Source organism: Lagenorhynchus albirostris, chromosome 5 (genome assembly GCF_949774975.1).
Source record: "Lagenorhynchus albirostris chromosome 5, mLagAlb1.1, whole genome shotgun sequence".
Classification (NCBI taxonomy): domain Eukaryota; kingdom Metazoa; phylum Chordata; class Mammalia; order Artiodactyla; family Delphinidae; genus Lagenorhynchus; species Lagenorhynchus albirostris.
Window position 1 is genome coordinate 110,955,385 of NC_083099.1, and position 27,159 is coordinate 110,982,543.

General features: G+C 36.1%; 1 protein-coding gene across 1 annotated transcript in view; it reads left to right on the forward strand.

Annotated features, from left to right (window-relative positions):
- The window catches only part of GBE1 (1,4-alpha-glucan branching enzyme 1), a 290,929-nt gene that overhangs the window by 146,459 nt on the left and 117,311 nt on the right, over nucleotides 1-27,159 (forward strand). Inside the window, exon 7 of the mRNA XM_060150750.1 lies at nucleotides 5,648-5,857. Within this exon, the coding sequence (XP_060006733.1) occupies nucleotides 5,648-5,857 (210 nt within the window). The remainder of the gene's footprint in view (nucleotides 1-5,647; nucleotides 5,858-27,159) is intronic.

The window sequence follows — 27,159 nt, forward strand, 5'->3', positions numbered from 1 at the left end:
CTAGGTATTTTATTCTTTTTCTTGCAATGGTAAATGGGAGTGTTTCCTTAATTTCTCTTTCACATTTTTCATCATTAGTGTATAGGAATGGAAGAGATTTCTGTGCATTAATTTTGTATCCTGCAGGTTTACCAAATTCATTGATTAGCTCTAGTAGTTTCCTGGTGGTGTCTTTAGGATTCTTCATGTATAGTATCATGTCATGGGCAAACAGTGACAGTTTTACTTCTTCTTTTCCAATTTGTATTCCTTTTATTTCTTTGTCTTCTCTGATTACCATGGCTAGGACTTCCAAAACTATGTTGACAAACAGTGGTGAGAGTGGACATCCTTGTTTGCTCCTGATCTTAGAAGAAATGCTTTCAGTTGTTCACCATTGAGAATGATATTTGCTGTGGGTTTGTCATATATGGCCTTTATTATGTTGAGGTTCCCTCTGTGCCCACTTTCTGGAGAGTTTTTATCATAAATGGGTGTTGAATTTTGTCAAGAGCTTTTCCTGCATCGATTGAAATGATCATATGGTTTTGATTTTTCAATTTGTTAATATGGTGTATCACATTGATTGATTGTGTATATTGAAGAATCCTTGCATCCCTGGGATAAATCCCACTTGATCATGGTGTATGATCCTTTTAATGTATTGTTCGATTCAGTTTGCTAGTATTTTCTTGAGGATTTTTGCATCTATATTCATCAGTGATATTGTTCTGTAATTTTCTATTTTTGTGGTATCTTTGTCTGGTTTTGGTATCAGGGTGATAGTGGCCTCATAGAATGAGTTTGGGAGTGTTCCTTCCTCTGCAATTTTTTGGAAGAGTTTGAGAAGGATGGGTGTTAGCTCTTCTCTAAATGTTTGATAGAATTCACCTGTGAAGCCATCTGGTCCTGGACTTGTGTTTGTTTGAAGATTTTTAATCACATTTCAATTTCATTACTTGTGATTGGTCTGTTCATATTTTCTGTTTCTTCCTGGTTCAGTCTGGGAATGTTATACCTTTCTAAGAATTTGTCCATTTCTTCCAGGTTGTCCATTTTATTGGCATAGAGTTGCTTGTAATAGTCTCTTATGATTCTTTTGTATTTCTGCGGTGTCTGTTGTAACTTCTCCTTTTTCATTTCTAATTTCATTGATTTGAGCCCTCTCCCTCTTTTTCTTGATGAGTCTGGCAAGTGGTTTATCTTTTTTTTTTTATCTTCTCAAAGAGCCAGCTTTTAGTTTTATTGATATTTGCTATTGTTTTCATTGTTTCTATTTCGTTTATTTCTGCTCTGATCTTTATGATTTCTTTCCTTCTGCTAACTTTGGGTTTTGTTTGTTCTTCTTTGTCTAGTTCCTTTAGGTGTAAGGTTAGATTGTTTATTTGAGATTTTTCTTGTTTCTTGAGGTAGGCTTGTATTGCTGTAAACTGCCATCTTAGAACTGCTATTGCTGCATCCCATAGGTTTTGGGTCATCATGTTTTGTTGTCATTTGTCTCTTGGTATTTTTTGATTACCTTCAGTGATCTCTTGGTTATTTAGTAACCTATAGTTTAGTCTCCATGTGTTTGTGTTTTTTACGTTTTTTTCTCTGTAATTTATTTCTAATCTCATAGCATTGTGGTCAGAAAAAATGCTTGATCTGATTTCAATTTTCTTAAATTTACTGAGGCTTGATTTGTGACCCAAGATGTGATCTGTCCTGGAGAATGTTCCGTGTACACTTGAATAGAAAGTGTAACCTGCTGTTTTTGGATGGAATGTCCTACAAATATCAGTTAAATCTATCTGGTCTATTGTATCATTTAAAGCTTGTGTTTCCTTATTAATTTTCTGTCTGGCTGATCTGTTCATTGGTGTAAGAGAGGTGTTAAAATCCCCCACTATTGTGTTACTGTCGATTTCTTCTTTTATAGCTGTTAGCAGTTGCCTTATGTATTGAGGTGCTCCTATTTTGGGTGCATGTATATTTATAATTGTTATATCTTCTAATTGGATTGATCCCTTGATCATTATGTAGTGTCCTTCCTTGTCTCTTGTAACATTCTTTATTTTAAAGTCTATTTTATTTGATATGAGTATTGCTACTCTAGCTTTCTTGATTTCCATTTGTATGGAATATGTTTTTCCATCCCCTCACTTTCAGTCTGTATGTATCCCTAGGTTTCAAGTGGGTCTCTTGTAGACAGCATATATATGGGTCTTGTTTTTGGATCCATTCAGCGAGCCTGTGACCTTTGGTTGGAGCATTTAATCCATTCACATTTAAGGTAATCGTTGATATGTATGTTCCTATGACCATTTTCTTAATTGTTTTGGGTTTGTTTTTGTAGGTCCTTTTCTTCTCTTGTGTTTACCACTTAGAGAAGTTCCTTTTGCATTTGCTGTAGAGCTGGTTTGGTGGTGCTGAATTCTCTTAGCTATTGCTTCGCTGTAAAGGTTTTGATTTCTCCATTGAATCTGAATGAGATTCTTGCTGGGTAGTGTAATCTTGGTTGTAGGTTCTTCCCTTCCATCACTTTCAATATGTCATGCCACTCCCTTCTGACTTGTAGAGTTTCTGCTGAGAAATCAGCTGTTAATAACTTTATGGGAGTTCCCTTGTGTGTTGTCTTTTTTCCCTTGCTGCTTTCAATAATTTTTCTTTGTCTTTAATTTTTGCCAATTTGACTACTATGTTTCTCAGCGTGTTTCTCCTTGGTTTATCCTGTATGGGACTGTCTGCACTTCCTGGAGTTGAGTGGCTATTTCCTTTCCCATGTTAGGGAAGTTTTCAACTATAATCTCTTCAAATATTTTCTCGGGTCCCTTCTCTCTCTCTTCTCCCTCTGTACCCCTATAATGCGAATATTGTTGTGTTTAATTTTGTCCCAGAGGTCTCTTAAGCTGTCTTCATTTCTTTTCATTCTTTTTTCTTTATTCTGTTCTGCAGCAGTGAATTCCACCTTTCTGTCTTCCAGGTCACTTATCTTTTCTTCTGCCTCAGTTATTCTGCTACTGATTCCTTCCAGTGTATTTTTTCATTTCAGTTATTGTATTGTTCATCCCTGTTGGTTTGTTCTTTAATGCTTCTAGGTCTTTGTTACACATTTCTTGCATCTTCTCAATCTTTTCCTCTGTTCTTTTTCCGAGGTCCTGGATAATCTTCACTATCATTAGTTTGAATTGTTTTTCTAGAAGGTTACCTATCTCCACTGCAGTTAGTTGCTTTTCTGGGGTTTTATCTTGTTCCTTCATCTGGTACATAGCCCTCTGCCTTTTCATCTTGTCTCTCTTTCTGTCAATGTGGTTTTTGTTCCACAGGCTGCGGGATTGTAGTTCTTCTTGCTTCTGCTCTCTGCCCTCTGTTGGATTAGGCTATCTAACAGGCTTGTGCATGTTTCCTGATGGGAAGGACTGGTGGTGGGTAGAGCTGGCTGTTGTTCTGGTGATCAGAGCTCAGTAAAACTTTAATTGGCTTGTCTGCTGATGGGTGGAGCTGGTTTCCCTCCCTGTTCGTTGTTTGGCCTGAGGCAACCCAACGCTGGAGCCTGCCCAGGCTCTTTGGTGGGGCTAATGGTGGACTCTGGGAGGGCTCACACCAAGGAGTACTTCCCAGAATTTCTGTTGCCTGTGTCCTTGTCCTCATGGTGAGCCACAGCCACCCTCTGCCTCTGCAGGAGACCCTCCAACACTAGCAGGTAGGTCTGGTTTAGTGTCCTGTGGGGTCACTGTTCCTTCCTCTGGGTCCCAACGTGCACACTACTTTGTGTGTGCCCTCCAGGAATGGAGTCTCTGTTTTCCCCATTCCTGTTGAAGTCCTGCAGTCCAATCCTGCTAGCCTTCAAAGTCTGATCCTCTAGGAATTCCTCCTCCCATTGCTGCACCCCCGGGTTGGGAAGCCTGATGTGGGGCTCAGAACCTTTACCCCAGTGGGTGGACTTCTGTGGTATACGTGTCATCCAGTTTGTGAGTCACCCACCCAGCAGTTATGGGATTTGATTTTATTTGGATTGCGCCCCTCCTACCATCTCATTGTGGCTTCTCCTTTGTCTTTGAATGTGGCATATCTTTTTTGGTGTGTTCCAGTATCTTCCTGTCAATAATTGTTAAGCAGTTAGTTGTGATTCTGGTGCTCTTGCAAGAGGGAGTGAGAGCACGTCCTTGTACGCCACCATCTTGAACCAGTCTCCTCAAATACACTTTATATGCCAACTGCCAAATTTAGTTGTCCAGTCCTCACCTCTGTTGTGAACTCCAAACAGTGCCTATTTGAGGTTGGGGTATGTAATACATATCTCATTCCTAACCTGTTCCAGATTAAATATCTGATCTTATCTTCTAACCTTCTTCTCTTGCTATCTTCACTAACATAATAAATGACATCTCCATCTTCCAATTGTTTAAGCCATCTGCCTTATACTTGACTTTTCCCTTTATGTCCCCACCCCTATATTCTAGCTATCAGAAAACCTAGCCACTGGTAACTTCAAAATATATCCCCAATCTGGCTGCTTCAACTGCTACCACCATGGTCCAAGTTGCTGTTTCTCACCTGCATTATTTCATTAGGTCTGTAACTGGTCACTCTATTCTCTTGTCCTCCTTCCCTAGCTTTCTCCCCCCCACACATGTGGACCACTTTCTGCACAGTATGTAAAGTCATCTTTTTAAAATGAAAGTCAGATCATGTCACTCTGTTGCTCAGAACTCTGATGATTCCCTGTCCCTTTCGGAATAAAAGCCAAATGCCTTACATTGATCCATGAGGCTACATGTGATCTGGTTCTTGGCCAACTCTCTGAGCTCATCTCTTTCTTGATTATTCCACTCCAGCCACACTAGAGTATTTGCTCGCTGCTCCATGGAATCTGCTATCAGGAGCCCCACTGCATACTAAGCACTGTACTGTAGCGTGGGAAACCAGATGGTCAGAGCCCCTGCCCTCAAGGGACATATAGTCTAGTGAGGAAGAGAGATAGTAAACAATTCATCACCAGGGTGATTTTTTATTTAAAAGCAAAAGTTGATGCTATGGAAGACTGCAGTATTGAGATTTTTATATAGGTTAAGAAAGGCCTTCCTCTTGGGAGTGATTTTTGTTTCCTATTTCACGCTGACTAGAAAACTGTTTTTAACACAAACCCACGTGCATGTGAGCTGCCCATCTTTCTGGCTTGGGTGATGACAGGACCCGCTGGTACTTGAGGCATTCCAATCTGGGAATAAGTAGTACAGGAGAAATGGCCTCAATTAAGGCACCAAGGATATTCAAAGAAGTATTCTAAGAGCCCTCACAATCCCAACCATGCATGCTTAAAGGGATGGCCAGGTATGTGGACAGGAATGACCATACCCCTCAAACTAGCTAGGCTTGGCGATGGAAATCAGAAGCTCTGAGTATAGAGAAGCGGAATTTTACTATCTACCTACTCAAAATGTGAATTTTCCTTGTGCTATAAATCTACAATTAACAGCCAGATTTATTTTTTTATTGAATGCTTTTAAAAATGCCTAATAACAACTATTAAGCAACTTTGATTTATATCTAAGTATTATATCATACTACATTTGTACGTTTGAAGTATCTAGTACTGTGCTGGTAAAACAATTGATTCTCAGTAAATGATTGGCTGTTTGGTTTAAATATGATGTGATCTTGTTTTTGCTGTCTCCTTTACCTTAAGCCGTTTTGGAACGCCTGAAGAGCTGAAAGAACTGGTTGACACAGCTCACTCAATGGGTATTACAGTCCTCTTAGATGTGGTACACAGCCATGCCTCAAAAAATTCAGAAGATGGATTGAATATGTTTGATGGGACAGAGTCCTGTTACTTTCATTACGGACCTAGAGGGAATCATAATCTTTGGGATAGTCGATTGTTTGCCTACTCCAGGTACGTACATAGAATATGGAAATGTCTTATTTGTTTAAAAAATAATTCAAGGGGGCTTCCCTGGTGGCACAGTGGTTGAGAGTCTGCCTGCCGATGCAGGGTACATGGGTTCGTGCCCCGGTCTGGGAGGATCCCACATGCCGCGGAGTGGCTAGGCCCGTGAGCCATGGCTGCTGAGCCTGCGCATCCGGAGCCTGTGCTCCGCAACGGGAGAGACCACAACAGTGAGAGGCCCGTGTACTGCAAAAAAATAAAAAATAATAATAATTGAAGGAACTTTACTAAATTCATTGTATGTATACTCTCTCACTGGTATTTAATTTCTTAATTTTTTAAAAAAATTTATGAGAACTGTTTAACATACTAATAGAATTTACCTTGTTTTGATTAGCACATGTATTAATGGTAAGTTGCACTAAATTTCGGTTTTACAAATCATACGCTATTTAACATATATTGGTTATATTGCCCCTTAAAAGGTTAATGTGAATAATTTTTTGATATCTAAAAAGTACTTTATCAGTTTGAATTAAACATAGCAAATCACCTTTTAATAGAAGAATACACATTGTTTTAAGTAGGCCATTTTTTAAAAATCATACTTTATGTTTTGCTATCTTAATATTACCATGTTTTTGATCGCAGCTAAATCTTAATATTACATGTTTTTGGTTGCAGCTAAACTATAATAACAACTAACATTTATTAGTATGTAATATGTCAGGTATGGTGCCAAGGATTTAGATATATTAGCTACATATTTTATTTATTCTGCACAACAATTCTACTTACATGTGGTAAGTACTATTGTTATGACCATCTCACAGATAATAAACTAAGGCTTAGTGCTAAAACAATTCCTTAAGATTAAATACATCTCTGACTTGCCATCTAATTAGAAGGGTGTTTTAGGTGATTAAATCTAAATTCCAAAATATGGCAAAAATGTTGTAAAATAAAAAATACTATCAGCTTGTATCCATTTTTTATCATAAGTGAAAATATAATGAATATATGATTTCAGGCATATTAAAAGTAGCAGAGTGTCAAGTAATGTATAACTAATTTTTATAATATTTCTGAAAGAGTTTAATGAATTTTCTGTTGGATGTTGTACCATAAATAAATATGCACATATCTGGAAAACAGTGTAGAAAAATGCTTCAGCAAGGAATTTGATAAAATGAAAAATTCTAATGTTTCAGCATAAATTAGATGACTTTTTTTTTTAGATGACTTTTATATGGAGGAAGTTGTTTTGCTTCACTCTTTTCTTATTATCATGCATTATTTTATATTTCATAGCTGTATAGGAATTACTCATGCCAGATGAAGCAGCATAATATATGAGAAAAGACACAAGAGTTAGAAGCAGGTGGCAGGGTTCCAGGCCTAGTTTCACTCTGGTACAAATCGATTAATCATTCTGGTTCTCAGGTTTTCATTATAAGAGGAGGCTGAGTTTTGGGATTAATACAATTCCCTCTGTAAAGGTATTTTGTATCTGTGTCACCTTTTGAATATTGCTTTTTATACTGTAGATTTATAACGAGTAAAAGGGACTGAACCTGTGCTAATTCTATGATATGATTCTTAACAATTTCATTATTGAGTAAATCTTGTCAAAGTAGCTTGTGGACAAGAAATACAATTAATTGAACCTTCTGGTTCATATTTGGATGAATAATGTTGACTCTATCCTGTAGAACTGTGTCTTATGAAAGAAATACACAAAATTGTTAAATTTTTATGTTTTGAAACTATTCTGCTGTGGAACTGTGTCTTGAAAAGAAATGCATGAAGTAGGTGGATTTTTATGTTATAAAATGATTCTTTATTTTATTAAAATATTTATTATAGGGTATTTTTCTGTATCCTGAGCTCTCAAAGTCCATTTAAAGTTATCCAGTTTTCTAAGGAAAGGGAATTATACATAATTGTCTTAAAACAATTCTATTGTTTACATTACCGAAATTAAGGCATATTTAATATTGCGTTGGCCAAAAAGTTTGTTTGGGTTTTTCCATGTTACCGAAAAACCCGAACGAACTTTTTGGCCAACCCAATACTTAGTTTCTTTTTTATTGAATTAACTATTAATCTTTCTAAGGTGCTTACTTTTGGTAAGTAACATGTAGTATGATTGTAGCTTGTTATTTTTTTATCATGACCTTTCGGGGCTGCATTATGTCATGTAGGCTTAGACCTCCGTAAATATAGTTCCATTTAAAATGTATTTCTATTATTCAATATGTGGTTCTATTTGACAATATTTAAATTCTCTAATTTTTATAGAATTAGTATTTTCTATATAGGTTTATGCTTTTAGTTACAACATCATTAAACAATATAGATAAATCCTACAAAACCAAATTTAAAAAGTTAAATCACCAAATTTAAGCTAATAATTCTGTAATATTTAGGTTTTTCAACTTATAACATACTAAAGATTCTAAAATTCTTTGAATTATTTTCTCACTACTGTGTTGTAATTTATTAAAAACTTTATTGATAAAATTTATGTTAGCCTCATGAAAGTGTACTGCATTTTTCTTTTTTTTTACATTTTCTTCCTTCTATTCTGACTAGTTATAGCATATGTAATATAACATTGTTTTGGTGTAATGCGAAAACCATTTTTATAATCGGCGTTCATGATGAAAGTCCGATGCTGTTTTGGTTATTTATTGCTGCTTAACAAACCAGCTCAAAATTTAGTGACTTCGGACAACAGCAGTTGTTTATTTTACTTCCAGATCTGCAATTGGGGCATAGGTCAGTGTGACATTTCTTCTCTTCCATGTTACGGTCTGGGTCTGGAAACTGACATGGCATCATTTCTGCTATAAGCTATTGTCCAGTTACAGATTCAAGGGGCATAGACCCTTTTATTTCAGTGACAGGAGTATTAAAGAATTTTAGGGCTAAGTTTTAAAATCCCCACATCTAACAAGTTTTAACCATACACAGTAAATATGCCAATTCACAAATTCAAAAGAGATGTATTGAAATACCTATGTGGAAATATTGTTATTTTTCTCAGCTGTATTTCTGTGGTAGAGAGTTTGTCTGAAATAGGCAATTTTCAAAAAATATACTAATCATTATAAAACTAATAATGCCATTTTTGTTAATTAGAAAATATAAAAAGGCATAGAAAATCCAAAATAAAAATTATTATTCTTTACAAATAACATTATTTTTATGTGGCTGCACTTAATGAGTATTCTTTTCATGCATATAAACACAGGAAAACCCAAACCTTTACTATTACTCTATACATAGGATAGCTATTCGTCTATAATTTTGGGCTTGTTCCTTATCCAGATGAAATCAGAAACAACAATTTATACTTCATGTTTTAAGATATAAACAACAATTTATACTTCACCCCTTGCCTTTGATATGTTGATTAATATTATACTCCATTGAAAAGTAGATATAAAAATGGTACAGGGTTTGCCTAAGGCCCTAATAAACCTCTTTTTTGAAAACTTGTAATAATTTTTGAAATTAAGAAAATGTTGATCTTATATAGAATCAGCTTCTGTAGAGATATGTTGCTGATGCTCATTTCATTCTATCTGTATGTCACAACCTGTCACCATTTATAATCTCTGATTCAAGTGTCATCATCAGAGTTATCAGAATTAAATCTCTCACTCTGAGTAATACCAGAGATCCTGACTGTGCTATTTCATTACCTGTTATGAATAAATTTCCAATCAGGAGCTGCCCATGTTTTAATTTTCTGTCTACTCGGCTGAACTGCCTTCTAGCTCTGCTAAATTACTAATGACAGTTCATAACAGAGGTCAGGTTGTTCTTTCTTTAGTTGGTAAAGAGAACTTCTTGACAAATCTGTCACCCATAAGTTTCAGAAGTTTCTAGAGTGAGAAATAATGGATATAATTTAATGGTCTCAGTTTTAAATTGTATTTTGCATATGTGTCTGGCACGATGTAAATGCACTTGATAAAATAACAAGACAACTGCACAATTTGTGGAGCTTCACAATTATTATACCGTAACCTTTACTAAAGCTTCGAATGAGAACAGTTTCTTTGTTGAGTATTTCCTTCAAAGATAAGATATGAATCTCAAAGGAGATAGCATAGTAGAGCTCATGCTCATTTCCCCGCCCCCCCGAACCTTACATTTGGGTACAAAAGTAGTGTAATCATATTCTGTCAGCATGAGTTTGTAGTGTGACAACTATTAGGCAGGAAGATACTCTTATCTTGAGTTATTAGAGTTCCTTTCAGAAACAAAAAATGAATCCAGTTTGATTTTTTAAGGTCATAACCACATGGAATAAAATATCCTTTAGTACATACACTATAATATGTGGTTCTTCTTAACCTTGCTAGGTCTTTTCCACGAGTTAGAATGTGGAAGGAAATTCATGGGGCCTTCCCTTCTGAGAGTGGATATTTGAATCTTAAATATTCTGTGATATCTTATGTGATGTTTCTTTTTTAGTTTGTCAATATAGTGAGTTGCATATATTGATTTTGAATGTCAAGCCAATCTTTTTTTTTTTTTTTTGCGGTATTCGGGCCTCTCACTGTTGTGGCGTCTCCCGTGGCGGAGCAGAGGCTCTGGGCGCGCAGGCTCAGCGACCATGGCTCACGGGCCCAGCCGCTCCGCGGCATGTGGGATCTTCCCGGACCGGGGCACGAACCCGTGTCCCCTGCATCGGCAGGCGGACTCTCAACCACTGCGCCACCAGGGAAGCCGTGTCAAGCCAATCTTACATTCCTTGGATAAGCCTTCATAAACATAGGTACTAAAATTCTAAAGAAAATTTTGGCATATATTTATATGATATTACATCACGACAGTCAATTATTAATGATGAACCTTAATTTAAGAATTATTGTTCATTGATATATTAATTAATGAATATATGACACCATTATGATTAGCAGGATATTTAATAACTAAGCATCCAGGACATGAATAGAAACCTCTAAAATATTATTTTTTAAGAGAGCTTTAAAGTCATATGCTGCTTTGTGATTTCTTAAAAGCAAAAAACAAAAAGCAACAGGCCATTGGGTGAAATAATCACTCTTTTTTGCTATAGTAGAAATGGCCACAATAACACAGAAAAATAGCATAAAAAGGGTAAATGTGTTCAACTTCTGTTGAAAACAGGTATTATCTGGAAGAGTTTTAGATTCATCTAGGACACATTGCTAGATATATATGCTTGAAATTTCTGTGCATATGCTTATCAGAAATTTGGAATAAAACAAATACAAAAAACTCACTCCCTTCAGGGTATAGGTGACATTTTAACAGTTAACTTGAAGTAACTGCTTTCAAAGAAAGTTTAGCTATGGGGAAACCATTTGGGGAAAATATCAAGAAAAAGTTTCCATCTTTGTGATTTTATTGCCACAAATGATTTCAGTCATAAAAATTCTTTTATTTGCATACACATGAATCTTGGAGCATTTTTTGCCAAGTTTCTAAAATTGTTCCAATTATAGTTTGTCTTAAGCCCATTGGTTATGCTTATAAATATAATTATAAATATAAATTAATCACCTTGTGGTTAATTGGCAAGATCACCTAACTTCAGGGAAAATGAAATATACAATCCATATTTCATGAAAGATGGTAGATAGTGGAAGGAGTTGGAAAAAAAAGTTTTATAACTTAATAAAGATAGCCATTGATTCTCTTCTTTCATTTATATCTATGTATTTTAGTGAACTGTTATAGCCAGGACGAGCATTAAAATCACCTATCAATGCAATTTTAAGTTTAACCAGACCTTGATTATTTTATCTTTATTTTTAGTTTCTTTTTGTGGATCTATTAATATATTACTAAAGTGGTATATGTACAATTAAAAAATAAATACACATATGGAGGAGTGTGCTGATAAGGCACACAGTCAAAAAAGTTTACAAATAAGTGCTTAGGTAAATTAAGGTTAACGTCAAAGATTTTTTTTTTAAAGAAGAAACTTTTTTTTGTGATCAATTCATTCATAAATTTATTGAATAAACTTATTGAGCATTTACCCTATGTCATATCTTTAGGGAGACGATATTTTCTGTATATTTAAACTAGCACAAAACCCTAAGAGAAAGTATATGTTTTAATTTCTTTGGATAGATTTCAGAACACTGAATTTTTTTTTTAATTGAAGTAATACAGTATCATTTTAGACAAATACCTTTCCTATTTGCTTAATAAAAAGCAAATGATGAAAGATTAAAAGACAATTTCAGACATAGATTTAGCAAACAGTTAACTATTCCAAAGGGAGTCGGACAATTAAAAATAAACTAAGAATAACTTACATAGCCTATTCATTAAGAATATTAAAATTTCACAGTAAGATTGTTAATAATGCTGGATGTTCCATAAAAAGTCTTTCTGTTTTCTTCTTTTACAGAATTTTCTCTCTTCCTTTTAGTAATTTTTCCTTGTTTAAACCAGAACCTTATTTCAGCTTGATTGAGGCAAATGGTTAAATCTATTTCAAAGAAGGTAGAGTTAGATTCAAAATTCAGACAGACTAATTTTCTTTTGTAAAGGCGATTAAGGAAGTTGCTATATCAATCTAATCTGTCTGGATTTGAGTTTGAGTGGTAGAAATACTACTTCTCTTACAGGGTTTATGAGATTATTCAGCCTGGCAGAAAGGTTTCCATTGCTGCAAAGCACAGCACTGGAGTAAGGATTTACAGTCTTTGTGTAAACTTTGTTCCTGGTATTATCTGCCTCGTTTATTCCCACAAGTCTAAACTTTAAGTGCACAGGGATATCATGAAAATATCTTGAGTATTTAGGTCTTACTCACCTGTAACATTCACCTTCTCAAACACAAACTCACTCTAAAGTAGGACTCTTCTTACTTGGTAATTTACCTTAAATTTGAAAATGTCGAGCATGGCTTCAAAAGCAGCATTTTTAACTTCAGGCAATGGTACATGCTTGTGAAAATGGTCCAAAGGTCCCTATTCAGTGGTTGTTTATTTAAGTCTGCGAATTTTGTTGAGTCTATAATAATAATATCTGGGTTTTTCTTATGACCTTTTTAAACAAGCAGATAAAATGTGAAAAAAAATCCATTTTTCTCTTTTTATCTGTGTGTAACAAAACAACTTGTTTAAGCATGTCTGTTCGCTAGGTTATGGACTAGCAGTTTTGAGGTTATGAAGAGATATTTCATGGTTCCCTAGCTGAATGATTTCCTTAGTGTTATGCTGCAGAAAAATAACCTATGTTATAGTGAGCCAATTATTTTCAGAAAATATAGGTATCTTAAAATTTTGGAAGGGCACATAATTTATAAGTAACATAAAAATTATTTATTTTTGAGGGTCTCCTCCCCCCCCCATTCATTTGGACTAGTGATCAGGCATATTTTTCTCAAACTTCTGAATTTCCCATCCCAGTTTTGTGGTGGTGAGATATCTCTATTTGGTCTTCATTCTGCTTCTTTTTCTTTCACTGTTAGTAAGACAAGCCATCAGCCTCAGGATTTATTTCATTGTCTTTTTTCAGCTTAAAATATCTCCCCAAGATTAGACCTTTGCCTGTGTAGCCTTTCAAAATTCTCTGTCTGCTGAAAGCATCACTAAAACTCAGGGGCAGTTATAGTTAACATTTTCTCCCAGTGCTTTAGGAAACAAAACAGCATAATAGCCAACTTTTCTAAGACTTAAGCTCTATTCTCAGCACTGTGTAAAGGATGGCAAATGAGGCCAACTAGCTGTTCAGTGGGTTCATCTGATCTTTGTGAGGGATGATGGTCATGATGACTATAGTGATAATCTTTATTAAGGATCATTCAATTTGGAGGCATTAGGTGCCTACCTACCTTATTGAACTTTCTTCTCTGACAACCTGAAATAAAATATCTCCTTCAGTCTTCTGCCATTTCCTATCTCCTGTCCCTACCTACTTTTTTTCTATTGCAATTATCACCATATTACATTTGAAAACGATACTTATTTTTTAAATTTTAGTCATATATTTGTTGTTTATGTATTAAATGTGGAAGTAAAGTTAATATTTATTGTTTCTTATAGAAAATATTTTAAGTAAAGCAGTCTGTGTTTCTCTTTCTCTCTGTCTCATAAACTTTTCACCATCAAATTTGTTTGCCATGAAAGTGACACTGCAAAGTGTTGACTTGGTGTGGTTACCTGTTCTTTAGAACTGAATTCAGTGAAGAAAGCTATCAAAGATACTTCCAGCCAAAATGATGATGATAATAATAAATACTACATATAGTTAAGATATAAAAGATCTGACATAATATAAAATAAGTGGTTTTAGAATTACATGACCTTTACCTCTCTGATCTTGCCAAGCTGTTTAACACTTAAATCTTGGTTTCATGGATGAAGAGCTCATAATGTACCACAGGGCAGTTATTAAAACTATATAAAATAACATCATTGAAAATGCATGACAAGCTAAATATAAGAGTTTGGAGTTGTACTTTCAGATTTTTACTAAAGATGAAAGCAGGGCTTAACTCACAAACCAGGCAGGTAACTGAGGGAAGCAGGCCAGGTGGTGGTCTTGGCAACCCAGAGCAAACAGGTCTTGTTAGAAGGGGCTCCTACTCACAAGTTCCTGCTGGTTGTTACCATGTGAAGCCACATCTTCCAGTTCTTTGAGAGAAGTCAGAAGTCCACATTTTATATGAAATATCCCCATTTTAAATGTCTGCAATTAATTTAAAATTTTGAAATTATTGTTCAGACCAAAGGAACACACATTTGGGATTGATATAATCTCTGGGCCTCTAGGGCTATCTCTGGACCCTGAGATGTACCTTGGGTTAAGAGAGTATCAGAGTCTATGAAACTTCCAAAATTAGGTAGTAAATTAGGTACTGAGTCAGATAGGATAATAGGACAATGATACTTTTATAGTTTAAACACAACATTGTAATTCAACTTTCTTTGGATTATAAATGGGAATTTTATAAACCTAAACTGGTAGTATGACACTGTCTCTCAGCAGAATTATGTTGACATCTCCTTTATTTTAAGTAGCAGATGAATCAACAAAATAAATGCTTTTTAAGATCAGGCTCAATAAATCAAAATTCACATTTAGTGAAGAAATCTACAGAGTTAAAATTCAGTAACCTTTATTTATTGTAATGCCTTGCATCTAAGTTGTAAGTAATTTCTATAAATGTAGTTACTGACTTTTGGGGGCATAATAGAGAATGGGTAGAGGCCTGGGCTTTAGGTAGCAGCCTGGGCTCAAATACTAGTTCCACCGCTTAGCGTGTAACCACAACCAGATTAGTTAATCTTTCTAAATTTAGTTTCCCCATCTGTAAAATAAGATTCTAATTGTATCTCCCTCCTGTGATTGTGAAGATTTAGTGACACACTTATCCTGGTACCTGGCTTGTAGTCATGATAATCGCCATTGTTACCAACATTGCCATATCATTGTCACAGTCTTCTTGTGGGTAGATTAACCAGCCGACCTATTCCTCTGAAACATACTTAGAGGCTTGAAGACAAGCAATAACAATACTTTTCATGAGCCAAATATGTGCCATAATCGCTGTGAATCTTTACTTGTTGTGGTCTCACACTCTTTTTTAAAAGCACATTCAACTGTTTTCTTGGTAGAAGCCCCAAATTAGGAACGTTTGTGGAAATGACCTAGTGTGATCAACATCTAACAGTATTGAGAAATCACAGCCAAGAGAAATGGTAGAGGGAGAAAGCCCATCAAGGCCAGAAACCAGAACTGAAAGCACAGCGATGTGAGGCCACTCAGGTGCAGCAGCAAACAGTTCCACACTCTGTCGCTCTGGGCATCATTAGACTGCACTATAGTATAATAATTGATCATAATGAATGTGAGTCATTAAAAAAACTTTAAGTCATGTTCAAAAATGTCTTTTTAGGCACTAGAAAAAAGTAAGATGTTATTTCAAAGTATTTTCGTTAAAAATGTTAAATTTTTAAAGGCTATTTTAACGATTAAGTTAAAGTTATCTGTCAACTATTTTTTAATAGCGTTACTGCGAAGATTTTATTTATGTGGAGTACTTTGTTCCCCTCCAATGCAGAATAAGCAAAGCATCCCTCTACTTGTTATTATTTTTAAAATTTTCAGGTGCGGAAGGCATTTTATTCAACAGTTATTGGATTAACTACCCTGATTCTTTTGCCTTTTAAATCCAGGGCCTTCTGATCTATTTCTTAGGATAATATCTTATGCTACTTTGTTGTGAGAGGGAAACAGAATTTTAGTCTCAGGACGTAGGTTCTAAATCAGATTGTTCAGTCTTTCCCAATAATGGAGTTAGGGGACAAATTTTTCAGTATAATGGCTAAGCTGTTTGCTATAACAGTACCTAGATTAGCTCAGGCAGGAAGGGCGCACTTAGTTCTTACCATCTCCTGTCTCTTCTTTCTATTTCACATGGCCATTGACGTTGTGACAATGATTATGAGTAAGGAGATCACACCTTTATGTTTGTTGTTTGGAGCCCAGGCTGGACTAGCATGTCCTCCTGATATCTTCCTTCTGACAAAGTGTTATTATTAAGCATTGCCTTATAATAATCTGGCACGGGCTTTGCTTGACTTTCGGTTTTTGCTCCTTGTTTCTGCCATGGGCTCATCGACCAGCTTGTGTGGTTATATCTGAAAGGCTATTAGAAATTGCCCATCTCTTTATCTTTTCCCAGCACTTTCCGGAAGTGAGGTATCTAAGATCTCCTGTAAACGAAGAGAATTCGGGGAGTTTAGTGATAAAATGAAGGGATGAACACTGTCAGGTCATAGAGGTGGCGAGAGAGGCACTCAGTACTGCTGTCCCTGCTGACCACCTGGTACAGGAGACTGCTGCGCTGCCAGGCTGCTGGCTGGTGGGGTCAGAAGGAAAAACGGGAAATTATATGTGAGGTGTGCACAAAATAAGTGCATAAACTAGGAACCTAATAGTCCTACTGAGAAGCATATAGAACAACACTGTACAAAAGAAATATAATGCAAGCCACATACATAATTTAAAATATTCTAGTACTCATATCCATCTCTAAAACGATGATTAAAACGGAGCTTACCGGGCTTCCCTGGTGGCGAAGTGGTTGAGAGTCCGCCTGCCGATGCAGGGGACACGGGTTCGTGCCCTGGTCCGGGAAGATCCCACATGCCGCGGAGCGGCTGGGCCCGTGAGCCATGGCCGCTGAGCCTGCGCGTCCGGAGCCTGTGCTCCGCAACGGGAGAGGCCACAACAGTGAGAGGCCCGCGTACCACACACACACAAAAAATACGTGCAGTTCTTAGAACAGTTCCTGGCACATAATAAGAATTAGTTATTATTTCTTATAACTTCCATGGTTTGTTCCACAACTTCTCTGTTGATCTCAAATTTATGTATTATACAAACTCTGAACATACATCCATCTAACCATTACAGTTCCTCTTTATATTACTACCAAATTATTTCTCAAATCCAGATCCTCTTTCCTACCTCTGCCCTGCGTTAAACGCTCTTATTTGATTATCTACCTCCACTGTCTGCTCTCTTACATGTTAATATGTATTTTACTATACCGTTTTTTGGATTGCATTATTATTTAGTTTACTTTTCTCCTCTACACCAGGCAAAAATACAAGCTTCAGCAAAGCAAAGGCAGTGTTGTCTTGTTTCTGCCTTTATCCCTCAAGACTAGAACAGTGCTTGACTTACTTAAACACAAATTTGTTGAATGGATAAAGAAATGAATGAATACATTTATGTTTTCTAAGGCTCCCAAATTTAGAATATAGGTCTTATACATCTTGTAACCCTATTGTTTAGCACAATATTTCAGAGCCTACCAGAGAGTAGACTGTCAAATATTTGTTCAACTGAGTAAAAAATGAAACTCGTTATCTCTACAGAGTCTTACTTATTGAATAGTTTAGGTCCTTTTATTCCCAGATATAGCAAATGGTATTTCAGTTAATTCATGAAGTAACAGTGGCATCCAGATCTGTCACAGCAGTTTGTTCCATGTAACTACTATAGAAAATGATCCACCAGGGAGGAAAGTTCAGGAGGATATCCATGTGTGTCACATGAAGAGTGTTCAGTGCTCAAATAAATTTGGAAAACTCTGAATTAAATCAAGTTCAACACATTTATTTATAGTTGAAATTCTTGGAATCTTTAATTAGCTATTGTGTATTTTGAATCTCCAAGTAAGTGCTGCACAATAATACTTCATTTCTCAAATGTCTTTGACCTTGAGGCACTTCAATGCACTTAGAAGAGATTTTTTAAGAAATCCTAACATCGAGGTTTTGAAGGACCTGCCTCTGGTCTCATCCTAACTTTCTCTTCCTCTCATTCATTAATCTCTAACCATTCTGGTCCTTTTCTTGCTTTGGAGCCTCTATGCACGCTTTTCCCTCTGCTGGAGTATTGCCTTTGTATGGCCAGCTCCTATTTATTTTCCAGTCCACATTGTAAAAGTCCCTTCTTAACTTCAGCAGTCTAAAATCAGTCCCCTGGAATGCTTGCTCATGGCTTCCTCTCTTCATTCTTCACTTATTTATCATAATCTGTAGATAAGATTTGCAATTATATTTGTATTTTGTATTTTAAAATAGTGATAACTTAACGTATTTTTCTTTTGATCTCATCTTTAGGAGATATTTTGTTGAGTGTGCGTATGTAAATTCCATATTATAAACACTGTTAATGGTGGTTTTACATTTTTGTAAAGAATATCCTATTTGAAATTTGTGTCCTTGTAAGAAGCTAAAAATTTTCACTAAACCCTTAAATACTAAAGGTATAGTGACATTAACTTGTGGTAGTTAGTGGATGGAACTAGGGTGGGTTTGCTTTGGCATCCAAGCTATGGGCTGTTCCTTACAGAGTAGTGCTTGTCACCATTTTAATTCTTTATTTTATTGAAATCTTTCATTTTCATCTCTTCTTGATCACTCTCAAGCTCCCATCAACATATAGTACCATTTACTTGTAGTTTACATTTTAGAGAAATGAAGATTTTTTTACCATTTTCTCAAGCAGTAAGTAATAGCACAACCTGCTTCAGGATTTACACTAACTTAAACAAAATACTATTATCAGTCTTCCCCCATCAGTCCATCAAAGATTCATCTGGCTGCCTTTGTTATTCTCCTAGTTTTTCTCTTTGTCCTCTCTCTGTCTCTCTCTCTTCTCTTTCCCTGTCTCTCTCTCTCTTTCTCTTTCTCTTTCTCTGTCTCATAGATCTCAGCTGTACATTTGGCAATTTAAATTTTGTGATATTTAAAAGGAGATACCCAACAATAAAAAAATCATGGATTTTACTTTTTTATTCATGCTTATCAATTCTGCAAAGAGCTAAGGGAAAACTGTCTCTATGTTCTTTTTAAAAGTCTTAATATATAGACTCCACTTGCCACAAGCAGACAAGGTGTAAAATATTAAAATAGAGGCAGTGCAAAAGTAAGAACTTCACTCAGAACCAAATACTCTGAGGAGATGCTATCCTCGGTGTCTAGATTAGATAGTCATCTGTGAATTGATGAAGACCTAAGAATTTCTCCCATCAAGGCAGGAGTGAAGCATTCCGGTTTTTCTTTGTGATCTTTCTTCCTCCCCTCCCCTCCCCTCCTCTTCCCTTCTCCTCCCTCCACCCACTTTTTTTTTAATACAAGGGACAGCAAGGTTCTGAGGCTGGGGAGGATTCGGGTCTGTATCAGGTGAGGGCACAGCTTTGGTTTTCTCTCCTCTTTGTCTTCATTATGGCTTATTTCCCTGCTCTACTGATAATTTCAGCATGTAGAAAACACTGGCTGCAGCTAAAAATTTGTCTTAAGAAATGTAAACATTTGAGACCATTTGAGCATAAACCCAGGCAATTCATAGAATCTGGGAACAAGCCAGAGGGAAGCTTGGTCCTTTTATACACTCTTTCTGTAGGATTTATTAACATCCTGCAGAAAGTAGAATTCTGATTCTTGTGTTGTGTGTGTTTATAAATTATGTTACTGTGTAGATATTAACTAGTTTATATCAATATGCACTAGATTTGAGTTTTCTTATTTATATACATGTTTATATACGTATGTGTACAGACACATCTAAAGTTCAAAGTTTTATACAGATTGATCATAGATTATTTAATGTTTTTGTTTCTTGCTGTTAACTATAGTTTATAATCTCAACACAACTAAAATTGATAGAAAATGGGGCAAGAATATAGATTTCTATGCTGTGCAGGTAAATTAGTTTTAAAGCAAAGGAAGTTTTGCTTTAAAAATAGAAATGAAGTACTTTTTCTATATTAGAAATGTCTGTAAAACGTCTTTAGGAAATATATACATGTACTATGTATATGTGTGTATATATACTGCATATATATATACAATGAACTTCTGAGTGTCTCTGCTTTTTAAAATGAATGATAGGGACAGGGGGCTTTATGGACACATGTTAATGATAAAGTAATCTGCTGCTTAGAATCATGTATTAAAAATAAGTCTGGGGGCTTCCCTGGTGGCGCAGTGGTTGAGAGTCTGCCTGCCGATGCAGGGGACGCGGATTCGTGCCCCGGTCCGGGAAGATCCCACATGCCGTGGAGCGGCTGGGCCCGTGAGCCATGGCCGCTGAGCCTGCGCGTCCGGAGCCTGTGCTCCGCAACGGGAGAGGCCACAACAGCGAGAGGCCCGCGTACCGCAAAAAAAAAAAAAAAAAGTCTGGCACACACAGGTGCTGAATTAGCTAATTAATTAAATTAATTAATTAACTAAACAAAATTTCGTTGAGCACTTATTATGTACCCAATATTCCTGAATCCTGGAAATGAAGCAGTAAAAAACCAGGTAAGACCCCAGTTCTCTGAGCCCTGTTTATGGGAAAGGCAGACAATACAAAATAAAGTTCCAGATAGTAGCAAGTACCATGAAGAAAAATAAAGTCACCTAAAAGTGTTCAGTGTTATGCTGACTGCAGCTGTTTTTCAATGTGATCAAGATAACCACTTCTGAAGAGGTAATATTTAAACAGATTTGAATGAAGTAAGGTGCAATATAAAATCCTGGGGTTGAGCGAACAGTGAGGAGAAAGCAGTTGTGAAGTCTCTGTGGGGGAACAGGCTTACTGTTTTCAAGAGAAGGCAAGAAGATGCAGAATGGTAAGTGAGGGATAATTTTAGGAAAGTCCAGAGAGTTTGGCAGTTGTCAGATCATGTAAAGCCTTGTAGGTTTCTGTACGGAGTTTGGATTTTCTTCTATTTTATTCAATGTATTCTGTGTTTGATGAGAAGCTGTTAAAGGGTGTGGATCAGGGGAATGGTGTAACAATACTGAAGATAAGTCCACTATATTATAATAAGCTAGGAGGAAGAGGGATGTGGGTAGGTGTGGAATTGGTGGGCAGCGTTAAGGGTCATCTGCACTGTAGCAGTCCAGTGAGAAATTGTAGTGTTTTGGGTAAGAGTGGTACCATCAGGAGCTTTAAGAACTGATTAGATTAAAATGGAATACATTTTGAAGGGAGAGCTGATAAAACTTGCTGAGTGATTAGTTGTATATGAGGGTAAGAACAATTATTTCTAAGTTTGTGTCCAGTAGGTAAATGGGCCTCTGAAAATGGCACCTCTATACCTTTTGAGCATGAGGTATAGCATAGCCACTTATAGAGCTGCAGGAAACTGGGAGAAGTATTGGGGGGGAAATTAAAAGGTCATTGTTGGACAACTTAAATTTGAAATGTCCATTTGACATATAAATGGAGATCTTGAGTAGCCAGTCAAATATCTGAACCTGCAATTCAGTGGAAAGGATAGGGCTGGCAAATTGAAATCAGAAGTCATCTGTTTATAGAAGGTATTTCAACCTATGAGATTGAATTAGATTACTTGAAAAGTGAGGATGAGGAGAGATATGGTCTGACTGCTGATCTCTGAGTTACTCTCACATGAAGAGGTCAGGAAGAAGGATCTGTAAGTGAAATAGAAGGTCAGGGAGGGAGGGCTCAACCATGTCAGCTGCATCTGTTGGGCTTAAGTTAGATGAGGATTGAGAATTAGACATTGATTTGGCCTGATGGTCATTTATTTGGACTAAAAAGGGTTTTGTTGGAATGGTTGGGCTGAAATTCTCTTTTTGATGGGTTAAAAATGAATGCGAAGAGAGAAAGTGAAGGCAGCATGTGTAACGATAACTTTTATGAGGGGATATTCTTTAAAGGGGAGTAGAAAAGTGAGTTGGTAGCTGAAATAGAGAGTTGTAAGTCAGAAAGTTTCTTTTAAAGTAGGAGATGTTTCAGCTGATAGGGTTGAACCAATAGAGAAGGGAAAATTGCTGAGTCAGTAGAGAATGGATAACTGTAGATACAAATCTTTGAGAAGGGAAGAGAAGATGGGATTTAGGGTACAAATGGAGGGTTGGTCTTGGAAAAGTTCAGGGACAATTTATCTGATATAATAAGGAGACAGATATATGAGTTTTAAGCAGAGAGGGTGGTAGATTTGATTGGGTGTTGATGATGTTCTGTAATTGCTTCTATTTTTTCATTTATTTTTAAAGTCAAGGCAGTCAACTGAAGGTGAAAAGTTAAGAGAGAGGTGTTGGAAATTTCAGATGAGAGGAGGTGTAGAATTGTCATCTGAGAGAGTGGGAGAGTTGTTTCATCGATAAGGAAATATGATGGGATTCCTGAGTGATTTTGTGGGCCCACCTGCCTGTGGACCAAGCAGAAAGCTGGATTTGACTAAGTTCTGCTAGGACTACGAGACTTCCCTTAAATTCCACTGGAAGCTGTTTTAAAGGCTGGAGAAGGGCAATCAATAAATGCTTGAATGATAATTTTTCTACCTCCATCTTCCTTGAATTTTCATATAGTTAACATTTCCAGAAAGTTGACAACAACAAAAATAGTTTAAAGAATCACAGTTTTCCAGGTCAAACCTGTTAAATAGTAACTAGTCACAGCAGGAGGTATAATTAATTATAAGCTAAGTAAGCTTGCGTGACAATTGATTCAAATATACTCAACTCATCAACAAATATATTCTTCATAGTATTGCTGGAGTAAGCTTTCTCAAATGTAAATTTTGTGTGTGACTGACAAGTGTAAATCATTCGGTGGTAAACTATAGCCTATGACAGTTGTTTTCTAAACAGATGAATGCTAATGGCTCTGGTGACAATGGAGATCCAATGTCTATTGTAGAGTTACTCACACTTAAGGCTGCCTCCTCCTTATAGACTATGTCATAGATTGATACTTTCTTGATCATGTGAGATAGAAATATGAGAACCAAGGACATAAAACAGGGTTTCACAAGTCAGTTATGCCATCTCAAGTATGGTCCCAAATATTTCTCAGAGATTATCCTTACTGTTCCTAGTCCACTGACTGAAGGTGAGTTCCCTGATTGCCTGAAAGGCCTTGAGCACAAAAAATGCCATTGTGCACTAGCTAGTTAGAGTCGCAATTGGCAGTAGGCAGCACAAGGGTACTATCCAGTTTTCAGCTATCTCAGGGAATGTCTAGTGGTTGTAAAAATATGTGCATGTGCACTAGCTTTGGGGATGGTGGGTGGAGTAGGCACAACAGTCACAACATACAAGCCGAACTCCTTGTATGTTTTCCCCAGGGCTGAAATTATGGGTCCATGAATACATTCAGTTGCAACTTTTTGATATACAAAAGGATCCAATTCTAAATTTTAAGAAACATACATATTAAAAGAAATGGCATTATTTTTAAAAAGTACGTGAAACAGGGATGTGGCTGCACTTCTCCTTCATTGTATACCCTTAGCCAATTTCTGGGAGAAAGCACACAGACTTAAAGAACAATAGGCAATAGTCACAGTGGGTTAATCCTTTCTCTGCCTTGAGGAACCAGGGTAGGGGTTTCCCAGCTGCCTCTAGCAATCCCATGTGTGCTGTCCACTCAGCACTGAGGCATCTTCACTGAAGCTCTATGGGAACAAGAATCATATTTTCAAAGTAATTGGTCTTAAGGATAACTTCCAAGTTCTTGGCAAACTAGGAGCTCAAGTATCTGATCACTTTCTACTTCTCTAAATTCTACAATGTAGAGTTTCTCACACATACCAAGTCTTTGTGTCTTTACCCATGCCATTCTTTCTCCTTTGGAATGCCTTCCCTCCTCTACTTTGCTTTATACACTATCTTATATTTCAAGACCAAATATCTATCTCCTCTTGTAGGAAACCTTCATAAAAACTCTACCATCTCCATCCTTGTCACTGCTGCTTTAAATGTCTTCTTGCCTGTCTCATTCCAATAGACTTAAGCTGGACTTCCCCTTCTTACTTAAATACTGCATTTAAATAGGTCTAATAATGTATGTATGTGTATATATGTGTGTGTATGTATATATATATATTACATGGAAAAAATCCCCCATGTTAGTCTTTCCTACTAGACAACATGTCATTTCAGTGACCTGCCTTTTGATTTTACTTCAACAGCATGTGTTTGCTCTCTAATTAATGCTTATTATCTATTAGAATTGTACCTAAAACAAAAATGTTTATCCTGAGAGAGTATTCTGTACATTTCATGAGATATTTTCATGCAGAATGTTCTGCCATTTCCTTTGGCTTTTGATGTTAAAAATTATTTCTATTTCAAAAATATTTTTAACTTCCCATGCTGCCACATAGTAAAGCCTTTTTAATTGATATGTTTTATATCATTCAGTTTTAATTTTATTTGTGCCCTAAGTAATTTGTTAAAGCAGTATTTTTAGTAGGAAATCATGATCTGTTTTCTGATTTACCAACCGACACAAAATCCAGTTCTTCCTAAGTATGGAGATACTTCATTTTATAAATTTGCATATATCTTAATGGTGAGGACATTTTAATATTATGCTGTTTTACTTATTATGAAAAGGTTTTACTCTGAGACCTCTGAAAAAAAGCAAAAAGAAAAACTTTAAGTAGAAAATGATGTTTTGTTTCCTCATATTAAAATGCATTTAAAAATGTCAAAATAAGCATGCAAAGCCAAAATTAAATCTCTTGGTCATATTTTTGAGAAGTGATGACTTTTTCTATTTTAATTAACTCCCTAAAGAATTTTTAAATGTGGATGTCTCTAACCTAGAGGATAATTTTCAAACAGTTATATATATAATTATTAGCTTTATAATTTTTCTCCATTCCTCACAAAGTCACAATTTTATCAAATACTTATCTTACCCACCCCCCATGAAATGTATTGTGTTAAATAACTTATAAGTTCCAATCTGCCATCCCATTATCTATCATATATCTATCATGGCATGTAATTAACTGCTATGATTATTTTGATTTATAAATAATTTTATATAAATATAAAAATACAGAAATATGCACTTAAGTACAGAAATAAGCAATCTGTCAATTTTATTTAATTAGCATAATAACATACATTTAATGTATGTCAGATATAGGTTTCTCTTTATTCTGATTTCAGTATGGGCAAATATAGAAGACCATAAAACCACTGTGGTCTTTGTAAATTTATATGGAAAAATGATAGACTTTTAAAATATGAATGTATGTATAGATATATTTGCACAATAAACTTGAGTCAAATTCATATAGTTATGGATAATGTGAAGGATATATTTTCTATAGAATCAATTTTACAGGTCTAGTTCAGCCATGCTGCTGAACATCTGCATAATATGGTTATTTCTGCTTCTTTTTATAGGGCAGAGACCAATGTGTAAATTATGATTATTAATGATTTTACTACTTGTGATCTCTTTTGAAAACTAAATGGATGAAAATTATATTTTCCTTGCAATTTATGACAAAATGATAAATAAAATTATTTTCTGTATATTCTCATTATTTTGACATAATTTAAAGGGTAATCTTTTCAAAAGTATCTCATATACAAGTTCAGAGATTTCCAAGAGTACACTAGTTAAGGTGTTTCTAGGCATGTAGAAGTTTTTCAGCCCCCCAAAGTGCCTGATGAGTCCATTTATTTAAAGGTAAAAATCATTAACAGAACACCAGTATCTCTGGGTCTAGTCATAGCTTTTCAACTAACTATAGAAGTCAGTAGTTCTACTTTCTCAAGGACAGTTGTAAAGTGTAGTGTTGCCTAAACTCATTCCTAAGCTCTTTATAGAAAAGAAAGTTCAGTGTAGGATATGCATCATCAATGAAGTTTCTGACCTGGGGAAGAGAAGTGAAGCAAAAATGCCCAGGTGAACTGGTGTGGGAATAAACAAGTATTGATTGAGAATGTCAAAGGCAAAAGAAACTTCTCACTGCTCTTCAAAGTTGATTCTTCCTTGTTATTGTGATGGTTAATTTTTTGTGTCAGCTTGACTGGGCTAAGAGATGCCAAATAGCTGGTAAACATTTATTTCTGGGTATGTCTGTGGATGTGTTTCTGGAAGAGATTTAGCATTTGATTCAGTGACTGAATAAAGAGACCACCCTCACCAATGTGGCCAGGCCCCATCCAGTTTGTTGACCCCGATGGAACAAAAAGGTGAAGGACTGGTGAATTTCCTCCTTCTCTCTCTCCCTTCTTGAGCTGGGAAGTTCATCTTTTTCTGTCTTTGAACATTGGAGCTTCTGGTTCTTGGCCCTTCCAACTCTGAGGCTTATACCAGTGGCACCCTGGTTCTTAGGCCTTAGGCCTCCTACTGGGAGTTACATCATCGGCTAACCTTGAACTGAATTATATCCCCAGCTTTCCTGATTCTCCAGCAGGCAGAAAGCTAGATTGTGGGACTTCTCTGCCTCTATAACTGTTTGAACTGATCTCTATAAGAAGTCGCCTCATATATGTATACATCCTGTTTGCTCTGTTTCGTTGGAGAACCCTGACTAATACAGTCATGTCTAAAAATTACCATGATAAATGAGCCTCGTCAATGGTATCAGTTGGAATCATGAAGTTGGAAGGGTCTTAGTAGTCCATCCTCTCTCTAAGAGTAGGGATCACTTCTATGCACTATTTTTCTTGGTGTATAATTTTCTGCAGTCCTTTTGGAAAACAGTTTGTCAGCACTTATGTTAAAAAATGCTATAGCATGATCATTGAGTTATTTCACTTAAGGTACTTTATTCTAAGACTATAGGCCTACTGTGTATTAAAAAGAAAATACTATGTGCTTAAAGATATTTATTGCAAGTTATTAACTAGAAACCAGCAAAAATATCCTTCAGGAATGACAGGTAAATTCAGACATTCTCAAATGAAAGATAACGAAGAGAATTTGTGGCCAGCAGACCTATCCTCAAAGAATAGCTAAGGGAGGGCTTCCCTGGTGGCGCAGTGGTTGAGAGTCCG